At 40.4% G+C, this 17,525-nt stretch overlaps 1 protein-coding gene across 4 annotated transcripts in view; it reads right to left on the bottom strand.

Annotated features, from left to right (window-relative positions):
• The window catches only part of LOC125463382 (mucin-5AC-like), a 132,692-nt gene that overhangs the window by 30,846 nt on the left and 84,321 nt on the right, over nucleotides 1-17,525 (bottom strand). For all 4 annotated transcript variants that reach the window (XM_059654644.1, XM_059654646.1, XM_059654647.1 and 1 more), the window contains 9 exons: nucleotides 15,826-16,185; nucleotides 14,974-15,033; nucleotides 13,297-13,356; nucleotides 11,962-12,321; nucleotides 10,311-10,364; nucleotides 7,901-7,966; nucleotides 6,657-7,016; nucleotides 3,727-3,786; nucleotides 931-981 (listed from right to left, as the gene is read on the bottom strand). In XM_059654644.1, the coding sequence (XP_059510627.1) occupies nucleotides 931-981; nucleotides 3,727-3,786; nucleotides 6,657-7,016; nucleotides 7,901-7,966; nucleotides 10,311-10,364; nucleotides 11,962-12,321; nucleotides 13,297-13,356; nucleotides 14,974-15,033; nucleotides 15,826-16,185 (1,431 nt within the window). The remainder of the gene's footprint in view (nucleotides 1-930; nucleotides 982-3,726; nucleotides 3,787-6,656; nucleotides 7,017-7,900; nucleotides 7,967-10,310; nucleotides 10,365-11,961; nucleotides 12,322-13,296; nucleotides 13,357-14,973; nucleotides 15,034-15,825; nucleotides 16,186-17,525) is intronic.

Raw genomic sequence — 17,525 nt, 5'->3', positions numbered from 1 at the left:
TGAGCGATGGGAAATGCAGGGTTACAAGAATTGGGTAGGAAGTTGTTCGAAGGGTCAGTGCAGACCTGATGGGCCAAAAGGCCTCTTTCTGTTCTGTAGGGATTCTATGATTCTGTCCTAAAAGAATGAGCCATAATTACAGTTCTGAGCTGCTGAAGAAGGGAAACCATCTTTTCCATGTCCACATTATAAAGACTATTCAGGGTCTTATACACTTCAATCACATTACCACTAATTCTTCTAAATTCTAGTGGAAACAAGCCTAGCTTGTCCAATTTACCCTCATAAGGTTTTCCCCACTGAATCAACTGATCTAAATCCATCTACAAACTCTTCAGTAAAAACAAAACTCAAAGAACTGCATATGGTGGAATTCAGAAACAAAAATAAACAGAAATTACTGGAAAAACTTAGCAGGTCTGGCAACATCAGTGGAGAGAAATCAGAGTTAACATTTTGGTCCAGTGGCCCTTCTTCAGAACTTCTCTCCACAGAAGCTACCAGACCTGCTGACATTTTCCAGCAATTTCTGTTTTTGTTGCAAACTCCTAGGTCTGGAGTTTCCAATGGCCCAACAGTCATTATTCAAGTAGATTTTATGCATGGGGACCCTGCAGAATATTCATCGTAACAGACTCTGAAGAAATTGCTCGGGAAATTGCACTTTCCCCTGGACAATTCCTCTACGTATGAACCTTCCAAAGGTCTACATTTAAATCAGAGACTTCAGAGAGTTACAATGGAAAGTTGATCCAGCTCTCAGTTATAACATTATGACCAGAAATACAAACATGTTCGAAATAAGTAAACTAAAGGAAAATTAAAGTAGAAAACTGAAAACCACATTGTGTTACCTATACAGTAACAGTTCACAATAAACAAACCACTTGCAGAGACACGCTTACAAGGCCTTTAACCTCTCCCACTTACCAGTTATGGAGCTGGTGGCAGATGTAGTTGTCACAATTGATGGTGTCGTTTCTACAGAGCAGAAAAATATTTCAATCAGTTCCACTGCACACTAAGGTTTAAATTATCAGGTTTATTGTCATACTTTTCTGTTGCATGTAATACAAAACAAAAACTCTGAAAATTGCACGCATTCATTTCTATCTTAGTCACTCAGTCAACTCAGTGACCAGAGATTACAACTATTTAGTGGCCTATATGCTCAGTACAAAAATAAGTGTTGCTGGAATTGTCATGTATACTTGTAAAAACACAAGTTTCAGATCTGAGTTTCCAATAACTGCAGGGAGCTTCTTTAACATGGATGTGTCATTCCTGGTTCCAATAGGCCAGATAGACAGTGGTTCTGAAGATATTTGGGCAGCTATCCTGGCAATTATACCAGTGTCACGCCCCCAAGAGGTTTTTGCACCAATCTATCCAAAATGTGTGAAGATAATGGGAGGTCATCATGTTCAGATATATGTGCTAGGAATCTGCCCTACCTGGCAGGGGGTTGGGATGCTAAACAGCTGGGAGGCTGGAAGGAGATACAATAATCAGAAATTGCAAGTTGCAGAGACAGGTCAGGATGAAACAGGGCAGGGAGCTAGGAATGACTTTGATTAAATTGCATCTATTTCAATGCAAAAGGGCTGACAGGTAAGGCCGATGAACTCAAGGCGTGGATAGGTACGTGGGGCTGGGATATTATAGCCATTACAGAAACATGGCTAAGGGAGGCACAGGACTGGCAGCTTAATGGGACAGAGGTGGATGAAAGCAGGGAGGGGGAGTCGAATTTTTGTTTAAGGCGAGTATCACAGCAGTAGTCAGAGATAAAATAATTGAGGGATCATCCAATGAGGCTTCAAGAGTGGAGCTAAGAAATAAGAAAGGGTTGGTGACATTATTGGGGTTGTACTATAGGTCCCCAAATAGTCAATGGGAATTAGAGGAACAAATATGCAGGGAGACTGGGAAGACTTGCAGGAGCAATAGGATTATCATAGTGGGGGATTTTAATTTTCCTAACATAGACAGGGACTGCTACAGGTGTTAAGGGCTTAGATGGGATGGAATTTGTTAAACATGTTAAATATATGAGGGGCAGGAATTACAAGCATTTGGTAAGGCAAGGACTGATTAGGAATAGTCAATATGACTTTGTGTGTGGAAAATTGTGTCTCAGAACTTGAATGAGTTTTTTTGAAGAGGTGATAAGGAAGATTGATGAAGGCAGTGCAGTAGATGTTGTCACTATGGACTTCAGCAAAATGTTTGACAAGGTTCCACGTGGTAGACCGGTTAGTAAGATTGGATCACATGAGATCCAGGAAGAGCTAGCCAACTGGATACAACATTGGTTTGAAGCTTTGAAGGTTGCTTTCCGGTCTGGAGGTATGTGGCTAGCGATGTGCCACAAGGATTGGTGCTGGATCCACTGCTTTTCAGCATTTATATAAATGATTTTGATAGAATAATATTGGATGTATGGTTAATATGTTTGCAGATGACTCTAATGTAGCTAGTGTAGAGGACAGAAAAGAAGAAGATTATCTCAGAATACTACAGGACCTTGATCAGATACAGTTTAATTTAGATAAATGTGAGGGGTTGCATTTTGGTGAGGCAAATTACGTGGGACTTCTACACTTAATGGTAGGGCCATGTGGAGTGTTGCCAAGCAAAGAGACCTAGGGGTGCAGGTGTATAGTTCGTTGAAAGTGGAGTCACAGATAAAGTGGGTTGTGAAGAAGGCATTTGACATGTTTGTGTTCATTGAACAGAACATTGTATCTAGGATTGGGATGTCATGTAATGGCTGTACAGGATATTGGTTAGGCCACCTTTGGAATACTGTGTGCAATTCTGGTCTCCCTGCTGTAGGAAGGATGTTGTGAAACTTGAAATGTTTCAGAAAAGATTTACAAGGATGTTGCCAGATATGGAGGGTTTGAGTGTGGGGAGAGGCTAAGTAAGCTGGGGCTTTGTTCCCTGGAGTGTAGGAGGCTGAGGAGCAACAAAATCATGAGGGTCATGAATAGGGCGAATAGCCAAGGTCTTTCACCCAGGGCAGGGAAGTCCAAAACCAGATGGCATACATTTAAGGTGAGAGGGGAAAAATTTAAAAAGCATCTGAGGGGTAATATCTTCACACAGAGGGTAGTGCGTGTGTGGAATAAGCTGCCAGAAGTGGTGGGGGAGACTGGTACAAATACAGTATTTAAAAGGCATCTGGATGGGTATATGATATGGAAGGGTTTAGATGGATATGAGCCAAATGTTGACAAATGGAACCAGGCCAAGTTGGGATGTCTGATCGGCAGGGATGAGTTGGACTGAGAGGTTTGTTTCTGTGCTGCAGCTCTATGACTCTATCCTGTTCCTCAATGGGACATTGTGAACAAATAAGCTTGTTAACTAAAGATGTGCTTTTTAACAATATATTGTAATATACAATTTTTATGAACACTCTAAGAATCATGAAAGTCAATCCATAATTAAAGGACTTTATCTCAACCAGTGCCAAGTCATGAACATACAACATAGTTTGTTAACTGCTCAGTTTGGAGTACACTTTCAGAACAATTGCCTGAATATCACAATATTATGAAAAAAAAGATGCAAATATTTCCAAAGCAAACATTTTGAAAGCTCTATTATAGAAAAGCAGAAGTATTTTGTTACCAACTCAGTGACAAAATATATATAATCAAAGAACAATTCATCTTGGGAGATAGACATAGTGTAATTTATAAAGTTGCTGTCACTTACCAGGTACGAAGCTGGTGGTAGATGTAATTGAAGTTGTTTTCTGGATTTGTGGTGTTGTTTCTATCAAGCAAGAAAAATATTGCAACTAGTTACACTACATGCTAAGGCTTGTCTTAATCAGGTTTTAAGCCTTACCCTTCTGCTACATGTAGCTAAGCAGAACGCGTACAAGAATCTAGACACCTTTACATCAGTTTACTCCATAACATTATTTCAACAGTGAAAGAATACAATTGTTTAATGATCTTTGCATTCATAAGTCAGTGTTGCTAAAAATAACTTAAATTTGATCATGCTGCTCATAGAGTTCATGTAAATGATAGTTTCCAATATCCAGTGGAAAATCTTTTACAGGTGTTTTCCAACTAACTTGTTATAAAGATGTAATTATACATCACTAGAGCTAGTGAGACTTGAACCTGATTCTTCTGACTCAGAGGTTGGGGCACTACTACTGCGCAAGAGTCCAAGAAAAAGGAAATATTTTCTAATTAACCTGATTCATAGGTGTCATTACAAACCTTTACAGCAAGTGGGGCTTGAATCTAAGTCTACTGCCGGAGTCTACTACCCCTGTGGCACAACAGCCATTCTAAAACTCCGTGAAGTTCAGCCAGTTCAGAAATATTATTGCACACCCATTGAGCAGCTGGGATTTGAATCCAGGTTTCTTGACTCAGAGATTGGTACCCCACCATTTCAGCACAGCCATTCTTCAAAAACACCTTCCTTTTCTTTTTATTTAACCTATGCTTCTAAACAACCTGTTCCGAGATGTAATTACACACTTCTGAAGCAGGTGAGACATGAACCTGGGACTCATGTTCCAGGGGTAGGGATGCAACCACTGGACCACAGAGCCCCTTCCGAGAAACTCCTTACTTTATTTTGAAACATATTTTTCTAACAGCCTGTTCAGAAATGTTATTATGCAACTCTGGACAAGGTGGGACTTGAACTGGGACCTCTTGGGCCAGTGAGGGCAGACACTACCAATGGAACACTAGAGGGCGCAAAACCTACCACACCTGGTATTCCCAGGTGGTCTCCTAACCAAGCAATAACCAAGCCTGGAGTCTGCTGAGCTTCCAAGATTGGGAGTTTTAGATTAGAAAAAGCCATAGGCAAGAAACTCTTTACAATACGCTTGTGTATATTGGCTTCACCTGTCCACACGAATAATTTACTCAGGAAGCTGTTAAACCAAGATCGCACATAAAAAAACTTTTTATTCTGTCTTTGTGAATACATCTTAAATCCGATGAGTAATTTGGGTCTATAAGTGTTAATAAGAATGAGAGAATGAGGGTTGCTCCCACTAAACCAGACAACATTTTGAAGGGAGATAAAGTGTGGAGCTGGATGTATACAGCAGGCCAAGTAGCATCTCAAGAGCACAAAAGCTGACGCTTCGGGCCTAGACCCTTCAGAGAGGGGGATGGGAAGAGGGAACTGGAATAAATAGGGAGAGAGGGGGAGGCGGACCGAGGATGGAGACAAAAGCAGATAGGTAGAGAGGAGAGTATAGGTGAGGAGGTAGGGAGGGGATAGGTCAATCCAGGGAAGACGGACAGCTCAAGAAGGCGGGGTGAGGTGGTAGGTAGGAAATAGAGGTGCGGCTTGAGGTGGAAGGAAGGGATGGGTGAGAGGAAGAACAGGTTAGGGAAGCAGAGACAGGCTGGGCTGGTTTTGTGATGCAGTGGGGGGAGGGGACGAGCTGGGCTGGTTTTGTGATGCAGTGGTGGAAGGGGAGATTTTGAAACTTGTGAAGTCCACATTGATACCATTGAGCTGCAGGGTTCCCAAGCGGAATATGAGTTGCTGTCTTGCAACCTTCGGGTGGCATCATTGTGGCACTGCAGGAGGCCCATGATGGACATGTCGTCTGAGGAATGGGCGGGGGAGTTAAAATGGTTCGCGACTGGGAGGGGCAGTTGTTTGTTGCGAACCGAGCGGAGGTGTTCTGCAAAGTGTTCCCCAAGCCTCCACATGGTTTCCCCAGTGTAGAGGAAGCCACACCGGGTACATTGGATACAATATACCACATTGGCAGATGTGCAGGTCAACATCTGCTTGACATGGAAGGTCATCCTGGGGCCTGGGATGGGGGTGAGGGAGGTGGTGTGTGGGCAAGTGTAGCACTTCCTGAGGTTGCAGGGGAAGGTGCCAGGTGTGGTGGGGTTGGAGGGCAGTGTGGAGCGGACAAGGGAGTCGCGGAGAGAGTGGTCTCTCCAGAAAGCAGACAAGGGTGAGGATGGAGAAATAGCTTGGGTGGTGGGGTTGCATTGTAGATGGAGGAAGTGTCGGAGGATGATGTGTTGTATCTGGGAGGTTGGTGGGGTGGTATGTGAGAACGAGGGGGATCCTCTGGGGGGCGGTTGTGGCGGGGATGGGGTGTGAGAGATGTGTTGCAGGAAATACGGGAGACGCGGTCAAGGGCATTCTCGACCACTGCGGGGGGAAAGTTGCGGTCCTTGAAGCATTTTGAAGGGTTTTGATAGATAGATGCCATGATGTTGTTTGACTAGCTGTCGAATCCAAAATACAGAGACTTGGTCTAAGCAATTCCTAATGTCAGATATTCATCGTACTTTTCTTGATAAATTAAATCTTCATAGTAAAAAACTTACTGAAACAGGATAGATAAACTTTAATGGCTTTTTACTCAAAAGACAATTTCTTCATGCATAATTATCAATGCATAACCATAGGCAATAGAATTCCACTACCATATAGTACATTTGAATTGAAAAGTGTTTGCAGCATGGTAAAAGAGAATAAAAATGGTTGTTGTAGTTTACTGCAATGACTGTCAAAAAATGGAAGTTGATTCCCCTCCTCACTTGCTCATAAAACCCAAAATACAACCTACCAGTTCTCAGTTTTTCCAGTAAAAATAATTTTCTTTTGTGCGTAATTATCAAATTTACCTGGAATGGTGTTTGTAGAGGTGGTTTCTGGTAGATTTGTTGTTGTCCATTCTGTTGTTATTTGTGGCTCACAGCAAACTCGAATTTGGTAGTCGTAGCAAAACCTCCTTCCTTCCAAATCACTTTCACTGAATGTACAGACAAGTCCTGTGTCTCTGTCACAGGTCACATTGTCTATTGATTGGCTCACTGGCCACTCGGGGAAATCAACAAATTGGCACTGAATTTTATTAATTGTATTGGAAGAGGAGAGACACAGTTCATCACGTAATGGATCCAATAATTCAGAATCCCCCGGACTGCTCTCAGTAGGTGTATTGTCATTAATCCAAGGGGACCATTCACCATTACATTCCTCCTCTGTAAAATAAAAAGGCTACATTTAATCAATATGTATTCAATGAAGTTAATTAACAAGAAATAAACATAGTAAAATGACAGGTCAACCTTTCTCAAGTTCATGCTGTTTTCTTTAAGTGGAGGCGATGCTTTAATCACATCCTGGGCACAGATGTTCACCATAACAATGCAAGGGATATCAAGTCAGCAATCCATATTGCTTCATGACCAATCTAGCATTAGGTTAGTTATGGTGATAGCATTCCACTACTATTTAAATGATTAAGCAGGTAATTTTCAGCTGTCGCTGATAGCAGTGGTGAAGTAATGACATTTCAAGGAGGAACTGACTGTCCAGAAGTCAGTCAAATCAACTGATAGCAGATATTGAAATAAAAACTTAGTGCCCCTGTACGGTGGTCCGAAAGGTGGAAGTACCTGGATAGAATTTTGTAGTTTAACCTAGAGTGAAGTAAATTGGCTACATTTCTTTCTCTCATTCCCTGATATTACTTTACCTCCTCAATGTTGACATTAAGGAAAATATATATTTGATAATTAACAATGTGTTATTTACAAATGATATATCTATAACATTGTCTTCTCACATGGAAACCTACATACCAGCTACAACAATTAAGAATACAGGGTGGAAAATATTAGTTACTCGCTAATTGATGCTAAATTCCTAAAAAAATGTCCTTTCTACTTAATGTTAATTTCATGAGTACAATTTTCTAAAAGCTACCCTGAGTTACAACATAATGACCAGTGATACAAACATTTTCAGAGCAATTAGAAAGGAAACACTGCCTTTCCTTACTTATACATTAATGTAAACAAATTTGAAATCAACGACCATTAGAAAAAGGATTGGTGCAAGGTATAAAAGCTTTGTCACTTACCAGGGTTGTAGCTTGTGAAAGGTGTAGTTGTAGTTGGAGTCGTACTGGCTGGTGCTGAGGTTGTTTCTGCAGAGCAGGGAAAACATTTCAATCTGCCGAACTGCACCCTGAGGTTCTTTCATTCTCATCAAAACTGGACACAAATTTCTGCTGCATGTTCTAAAGAATTGTAAAATTACAACCTGTACATTTCTATCTTAGTCTACTCTATCATGTCTCAGCAGAGAGGGAACAAAGCAGCAAAATGGCCCTTGCTTTCTGGAAGTCAGTAGGTCAAATACAAGCTTGTTTGCAACTGCCATGTAGATTTGATTGCAATCATATTGGAATTGCTGCAAACATCAGTTTCAAATTTCTTGATCATAGAGTGGATCCATATTTAGTGGAGTTCTCTGAATAAACAGTAAAAATTGAAAATGAATTGTACAGCAATCACTTGCAATCATACCAGGGTTTACATGTCCAATGGTGCATTAACAGTGTCCCTGCCTCTGGACGAGAAGTCTCAGGTTCAGGTTCCACTGCTTCAGAGGTGAATAGGTTGACAAAGAAATACCTCACTATGCCTTCCAACTCTGAGTGTTCAGTGTCATTTATTAATCACAGGAAGCTGAATCATCATACTGAAACGCATGCATTGCTACTGTTGCTGTTCATCTGGAATAAAGTTTACAATGCTGGCTAGCTCAACCTATGAATTAGTTACTTTCTTGAGACAGCAGTTTAATTTGCAGAAGACCCTTAGACAGAGAAGGTTGAAGATGGCATAGCTGTTCTAAATTTGATGTATTGTCACATAGACCTGAAATAATTTATCACATTCTACTTGCCTAGTTTTGCACCAAGTGGTGCTTTTAAAATATCAACACAGCATAGGATTTGACTGTGCAACTGCTTTATCTTTTTCACATCATCCTAAAGTTCATTGTGGAGTACGTTCTACTGCCTTCCAGTGGTGAAGGAAAATTAAATTCTACAAATGACCCTTCAAAACTTTGTAATAGGCAACAAAACAGTAACTGATAAGTTAGAAGTTTAACGTAGCTACAGCACAGAATGAAAGAATCTAAAGATACTGTTAGATGGACTTCAAGAACTACATAATCCTTTTTAACTTTTATGACTCATGAATGTAGCAACTGAATATATTTAAATAATTTCCAATATTTGTAAATACCAAGGAAATCTATTTAAGCTGCACACCTATTTGTACACATTTATAAGTATTGCCCACTGTGTGCTTCTCTTAATTGACTCATCTTCCATTAATTTGATATTGTTGTGGCTAAAGTTATAATTTGAAATCTATTTTTAAGAAGTAAAGTAGTGATTGCAAATACAACAGCCACAGTAAAACAGGAAGCCATCAAAATTAGTCAAATTAAAAGCAAATAATCTAAGCAACAACACACAGATGCAGTAAGATAAATGTCGAATTTTATTAGGAATACAGACTAAATAAGCTAAATCTGAGAGACTGAGCTACTCATTTTTCTACCCTGAAAGAACGGGTATCAGGAGCTGACCACGCATCACGTTGTCAATCTAAATTCAATCATGTACTGCCTGGATCAATCAAGGTTCAGGGATGTTATTGATCAGGCTCTGGTTATGATTTGGAAAGGATTAAGAAGGTTCACTTTTCAGTGACACAGTGTGCAGAGACAAGCCAAAAGAAGAACTTCTGAAGAGGCAACACACCCGGCCAATAGAGGATTGGTATTTCATTGTAAATCTGCTGAGTCTATTGCTTGTAAAGTGTTCTTTCTGCTCTATTGTTTTGATAAGGTAATACATTTGTGGACCATGTCTAAAAACACTCATAGCAAGAATAGTTTTGTATTTGGTCAGAACCAGTGTCTGACAATTGATGTTAAACTGGATTTCAGAATCATAGAGCAATGTATCAGGTTTGAAGACCATGAGGAATAGCTAGGAAGGAATAGCTGGTCTTGCATGATAGCGTGAGACAGACTGCTCGCATGACCTTCTCTCATCCCTTGATATTGTGAAACATTCTCAGTGTCATCAATGTGTGACAATTATTTCTGATAACTATAAATATGTTACTTCAAAACACTATTAAGATACTTCTCTACTTTCGCTGATGATTCACAGATGCAGGGCAAATATGAGAACATAGTGTGACAGTTAAACAGCAACTAAGCAAGCAACTATCATCAACTTCTGATGCACACTTCAGTTCCAATGAAGACCTATATCAGGGACACAATTTCACAATGAGTAATTCCTTATAACTTTCAGCACAATGACCAAAGCTACAAGCAATTTTCCAGTACAAATAGAAGCCAAGTTTTGTTACCTACTCAATGACAGATCACCTGGAGTTACAAAGCATTCTATCTATGGAGAGGATTTGGGGGCAGAGGAACAAACCACTGTCACTTACCAGGTAAGTAGACGCTGGTTAATGTAGTTGTAGTCGGTATCCGTTGAGTAGTTTCTGTAAAGAATGGGAAAAAAAATTTCAATCAGTTACAATGTACATCAAGGCTTTTGAGGTCAGAATAAAATTTGATCACTAACTTTCATGCAGCAGCATTAGCTGAGCAAAGAGGTTGAAATTTAGGCACTTCTGACTGCTCAGTAGAAGTAGTTTAAGTCTGGAGATTGTAGTTTTTTCCATGGCCCTTAGAATTGTTGAAATGATGCCCAATATAAAACTACTATGGAAACTGTCATAGAGAATCAATCGCACTGATAATGGAGTTCCTGCAAACATTAGTTTTCAATCAACAGTCAAACAATGAGACAGTCATCCACATTGGCCTTGCTGGATCCAGATAAACAATGGAATTGAAAATATCAGTACAGCAATCCTGTCAATTATACAAGATTCATGCCTCCGAAAGCCATCCAGTGCTGTTTGGACATTAGCTGGTACCCCTCACCCAAGGCAGTAAAGCCTTCTGGACAACCAGGTATTCAGTAGAATAGCAAAATTTGGAAGGATAGGTGATGGCAAAAAATTGAACACACTAGACATGACATTGCGTCATTGAATAAAGTTCAGCAGGAGACATGAAAGGTCCATAACTCCTGTTATAAAACCACTTATACAAAGATTCATGCACACTTCATGCATTTACATTGTAGTTTGCAAATATCATATTCCTAATTCTGTTCATGTGGCAATTTTAAAATTTGTACATTTACATAACTAGTCCAAAAGTTGAGAGGTGGTAAATACTATAAAAGAAAGTAATGTAAAACTATCTGAGAAAGACACTTTCTAAATGATCATTGATTGTGCAAACTGCACATGAAGGTTGTCTTGTACCTGTTGTAGGAAAATGCAATGGCCCTGATTTTTCAATGTTCTGAAGCACAAATGGGAGTTGATAGGAATTCCCATGGTGCCCAACTCTGAAGTAATTGCCTGGGAATTTTCAACACCACCTGAAACCCTACAAAACTTTGTTTAAATCCAGAAGAGTGGACAAAGGGAAAATGGAGTTGTAAGCAAGAAAAGGACAATTCATCCTCTTACTTTGCCACTTTATATAATAAATTCAGAAGATAACATTGGGGGAGAAATCAAGTTGGCAACAACCATTCACAAAGAGTTAAAAGATAAATTGTGCTATCACTTAGGATACAATTCAGCAATTAAACAGCTGTCCTCTCAAGCTCAGCATCAACCAAGGCAATTCTAATGGACTTGATAACCCTGTAAACTTTATTCTACAAGTCTACATCAGAAACTTTCCCCTTTAGACGTATCATCTGCATTTGTTTGATGTCACTTATTCATTATTTCTTTTTCAGGGATAGCAGGTGTTAAGATTAGGCTGTCTTGCATACAATAAAACGCTGTTATGAGGTGCCTTCATATTCCAAAAAATTATGTTTTAATTGAAATATGATTGCTGCATTACAAAAGAAAACGAAAATAGTTGTTGAAATTTACTGCAAGGAGTGTGAAAGATGGGAGCTGATGCCTCTCTTCACTGACTCACAAAACCCAAAACAGGGCCTACGAGTTCGAACAGTTTTTCCAGTAAAAATAATTTTCTTTTGTGCGTAATTATCAAATTTACCTGGAATGGTGTTTGTAGAGGTGGTTTCTGGTAGATTTGTTGTTGTCCATTCTGTTGTTATTTGTGGCTCACAGCAAACTCGAATTTGGTAGTCGTAGCAAAACCTCCTTCCTTCCAAATCACTTTCATTGAATGTACAGACAAGTCCTGTGTCTCTGTCACAGGTCACATTGTCTATTGATTGGCTCACTGGCCACTCGGGGAAATCAACAAATTGGCACTGAATTTTATTAATTGTATCGGAAGAGGAGAGACACAGTTCATCACGTAATGGATCCAATAATTCAGAATCCCCCGGACTGCTCTCAGTAGGTGTATTGTCATTAATCCAAGGGGACCATTCACCATTACATTCCTCTTCTGTAAAATAAAATAAACCTGGACTTAATATATCTGTCCGCAATCAACTTAGTTCACAAGAAATCTGAAAAAGGAAAATGACAATGAAAATACATAGGGACAGCGTACATCACAGTTCTACTACCTAAGTTGGCTTTTTTTAAAGCATTAACTAAAAGATCTGCACAAAATTTGACTGCCAAACTGATCTAGTGTCAGATTCTGTTCTCAAGGCAGGATTCCACTCGCAATATTAAAGATCAAGGCAGCAGTTATCAACAGCCCACAGGAGTGAACATCTTGAAATAAAGTTTAAGGAAGGAGTCCACAGACTGACTCGATCTATTAATAAGCTATATGAGCTTCTCGACATGCGATAACTACATTTGGTCGCCGAAAATGTGTTATTTCATGAGAATACATTTTACAAAGCAGCATTTCCAGTTGGAGTCGAGTATGCTTAATTCAAATATTAGTGATGCGGGTGAGGAGGTTATTTCTCAATACAAAGTGATCTATTAATTCACAACAACTTTTAATATACATCTCTTTTCCACAAAATGCTGTACAAAGATACAGTACATACAGAATGACAAAACATTTCTTCAAACTATTTGATCATCAATTCAGTATTGCTGTGTCAAAATCATCGAATTTGCTGTTTGTGACAGCCCTGTGTGTGTACCCACACCACATGAAGCACATAATTTCAATAAGGTAGCACAGCAGCAGCTTCGAGGGCAGTTTGCAATGGGCAATAAAAATGTTCGTCTTGCCCGAGACATCCGCAACAAATTAATGAGAAAAAAAAAGGAACGGCAATGTCTAAAGCACTGTTGAAATATTCCATCCAATTGAGTGGCCATGCAAACACTTTTAGAATGAAACATGAAACCCATACCTTGCTGCCTTGTCAATTTCAGACCACATTATGTTACAAGGTAAAACTCTTCCTGAGGACAAGTTGGTCCTCAGTGTAAAACCACTGTCCCTTACCAGGTATGTAGCTGCTGGTTAATGTGGTTGTAGTCGGTCTCCCTGGTGTTGATGTTGTTTCTGTGGAGCCAAGAAAACATTTCAACCTGTTACACTGCACCCTGAGGCTCAACAGAATAAAATCCAAAACCCTTCCTTCCCTTTGCATGTACCCAGGTTAAACAATTGCAAAACTGAAATTTTTCTCCCCTATATCAGTCTGCTCAATAACATTATCTTCGCCAAGACAGACTGCACTATTTAATGGCTCGTAATTCAGTGTAATATTTCTGCAATTTCAGCTTTGCTGCAATAGCCATGTGGATTTGGTGGATTTTCTGTAAATGTTATAAATATTATGGAGGCTGGAGAAACTCAGTAGGTCTGACAACATCTGATGAGAGAGAAAAACAGTTGATATTTCAAGTCTGATATGACTGTTGCTCAGATCTGTAGCTTACAATAATCTGTAGCACATTCTCACATGAGATAGCAAACCGAACGGATAACGAATGGTTATAAAAAGACTCCAGCCACAGTCTCAGAAATTGTGCAAAAGAGAGGACCTTGTATGTACTCCTGCACAGAAACAGGGGACAGAGCAGGAGATTCTCATGTTCAACATTTTACATACTCGGTAATCTGGCGATTCGTGGGCATGTGTTAATTAAAGAGATTGGTTTGTTGGCCATATCAATATAATCAATCACTTTTACAATGATTGCAGAAGGCAGATTGCCTTATCATCAGAAGACCCCTGTGGAAGTCTGGAGGAGATCGGTGCAAAGCAACTCTTCTCTCGTGTGACAATTCCATGCAGACTTGAGAATTTTTATCACTTTCTCATTACTCAACCACATGGTGCAAGGAATATTGAGGCATAACATTCAACAACATGAGACCACAAGCAACCGGTTGTTTCCCAGTCTCATTCTACTCATTGGGAGAAATTCAAAGTCTTCCCCTGTGTTCGGTGGTAGTGGGGCAATATTTCATGCTGATGATGGCGGGTGATGACCCAACTGCGTTCTTGTCCACATAACAATTAAGTCCATATCAAGAGGAGTCCTTTCCCATTGTCAATTGAGGCCCCTGAATTGACAAGATATTATATTCCACATCCCAGTGGGGAGAAAGGGGTGATGTAGGGAAGGTCAATACAATGGTCATTATCTTCAAAGTTCCAAACATCATAGTCTTTTGAATGATTCCTGCAGTTCTGAAGGCAGCAAATGTCACTCAACGATATAAGACATTGAGAGGCAAAACAGGGAGGTCCCAACTTGTTAGCCTGACATCAATCTTAGGGAAAATGGTAGAATGGGAAGTATAGAAACCTGGTTGAGAATGATCTGATTGGACATTCTCTGCAGAGATGGGAAATCATGCTTGACAAGCCTGTTGGGGTTTTTGAAATTCGAGAAGGTCACTCAGCAGCACCATCTTGAGGGCACTGAGGGTTGTGCAATAAATGCTGGTCCAGCCAGCAACACCCACTTCATCAGAAACAAAAATGAAATACAATGTCTGAAGCACTGTCGAGATATTCCATCTAATTGAGTGGCAATGCAAATACGTTGAGAATGATAAATAAAATCCAGAAATTTCTGCATTCTCAGTAACAGACCACATAATGTTACAAAGTAAAACAGTTGTTGAGAACACTTTGGTCCTCTGTATGAAACCACTGTCCCTTACCAGGTATGTAGCTGCTGGTAGATGTAGCTGTAGTCGGTCTACTTGGTGCTGGTGTGGTTTCTATGGAGCAAAGAAAACATTTCAACCTGTTATACTGTACCCTGAAGCTCCACAGAATTAAATCCAAAAACTTTCCTTCCTTTTGCATGGAGCCAAGTTGAACAATTGCAAAATTGAAATGATTCTCTCCTCCATCAGTCTACTCAAGAACATTATTTTGGCTAAGAGAGACTACTTAATAGCACATAATTCGTTGTAACATTTCTTCAATATCAGCTTTGCTGGAATGGCCATGTGCATTCGGTGGATTTTCTGTAAATATTGTAACTCCTCTGGATGCTGGAGAAAGTCACTTGGCCTGGCAGCACAGGGGGAGAGAGAGAAAATCAGTTGATATTTCAACTCTGATATGTCTGGAGTTCAGATCTGTTGCTTGCAATATTCCACTGACAACTTCTAACATTAGACAGGCCACATACTCCACTGATTACTGGTGCTTCTGAATGTACTCAGACAGTTGCTGCCGAGCTAATGGCCTCATACCACTGCTGCCGTTATTAAGTCAGTGGTAAGCAGGAGCTTGTGATCCAAGAGGAATGACAATCCACTCCACTGTCATTACCTGCAGGTCCCTGGTTGGTGGTCATTTGATGGCACACAGTCCCTTATGAACCTTCCCAACTTTGGAAATGGCTGGGAGGTAATTGAATGTCCTTTCTAACATTGGTTACCATATTAGTTGTTAATGTTTTAATTCCAGTCGATGAAGAATTTTCACTGAAACAGCATTGATTTGTTCTAATTGCATTTGTACTCGAAGACTAATTCCCTGCATTAAACTATCATACTTACCTGGAATGGTGGTTGTAGAGGTGGTTTCTGGTAGATTTGTTGTTGTCCATTCTGTTGTTATTTGTGGCTCACAGCAAACTCGAATTTGGTAGTCGTAGCAAAACCTCCTTCCTTCCAAATCACTTTCACTGAATGTACAGACAAGTCCTGTGTCTCTGTCACAGGTCACATTGTCTATTGATTGGCTCACTGGCCACTCGGGGAAATCAACAAATTGGCACTGAATTTTATTAATTGTATCGGAAGAGGAGAGACACAGTTCGTCACGTAATGGATCCAATAATTCAGAATCCCCCGGACTGCTCTCAGTAGGTGTATTGTCATTAATCCAAGGGGACCATTCACCATTACATTCCTCTTCTGTAAAATAAAATAAACCTGGACTTAATATATCTGTCCGTAATCAACTTAGTTCACAAGAAATCTGAAAAAGGAAAATGACAATGAAAATACATAAGGACAGCGTACATCACAGTTCTACTACCTAAGTTGGCTTTTTTTAAAGCATTAACTAAAAGATCAGCACAATATTTCACTGCTAAACTGATCTTGTGTCAATGTCTGTTCTCATGGCAGGATTCCACTCAAAATATTAAAGATCAAGGCAGCAGTTATCAACAGGTTCCCCATGGTAGGCTCATTCAGAAGGTCAGGAGGAATGGGATACAGGGGAACTTAGCTGCTTGGATACAGAATTGGCTGGCCAACAGAAGACAGCGAGTGGTTGTAGAAGGAAAATATTCTGCCTGGAAGTCAGTGGTGAGTGGAGTTCCACAGGGCTCTGTCCTTGGGCCTCTACTGTTTGTAATTTTTATTAATGACTTGGACGAGGGGATTGAAGGATGGGTCAGCAAGTTTGCAGACGACACAAAGGTCGCAGGTGTCGTTGACAGTGTAGAGGGCTGTTGTAGGCTGCAGCGGGACATTGACAGGATGCAGAGATGGGCTGAGAGGTGGCAGATGGAGTTCAACCTGGATAAATGCGAGGTGATGCATTTTGGAAGGTCGAATTCGAAAGCTGAGTACAGGATTAAGGATAGGATTCTTGGCAGCGTAGAGGAACAGAGGGATCTTGGTGTGCAGATACATAGATCCCTTAAAATGGCCACCCAAGTGGACAGGGTTGTTAAGAAAGCATATGGTGTTTTGGCTTTCATTAACAGGGGGATTGAGTTTAAGAGTCGTGAGATCTTGTTGCAGCTCTATAAAACTTTGGTTAGACCGCACTTGGAATACTGCGTCCAGTTCTGGGCGCCCTATTATAGGAAAGATGTGGATGCTTTGGAGATGGTTCAGAGGAGGTTTACCAGGATGCTGCCTGGACTGGAGGGCTTATCTTATGAAGAGAGGTTGACTGAGCTTGGTCTCTTTTCATTGGAGAAAAGGACGAGGAGAGGGGACCTAATTGAGGTATACAAGATAATGAGAGGCATAGATAGAGTTGATAGCCAGAGACTATTTCCCAGGGCAGAAATGGCTAGCACGAGGGGTCATAGTTTTAAGCTGGTTGGTGGAAAGTATAGAGGGGATGTCAGAGGCAGGTTCTTTACGCAGAGAGTTGTGAGAGCATGGAATGCGTTGCCAGCAGCAGTTGTGGAAGCAAGGTCATTGGGGTCATTTAAGAGACTGCTGGACATGTATATGGTCACAGAAATTTGAGGGTGCATACATGAGGATCAATGGTCGGCACGACATTGTGG

This window comes from Stegostoma tigrinum, chromosome 25, assembly GCF_030684315.1.
Source record: "Stegostoma tigrinum isolate sSteTig4 chromosome 25, sSteTig4.hap1, whole genome shotgun sequence".
Taxonomy (NCBI): domain Eukaryota; kingdom Metazoa; phylum Chordata; class Chondrichthyes; order Orectolobiformes; family Stegostomatidae; genus Stegostoma; species Stegostoma tigrinum.
This window is presented reverse-complemented; position numbering and strand designations above follow the sequence as displayed.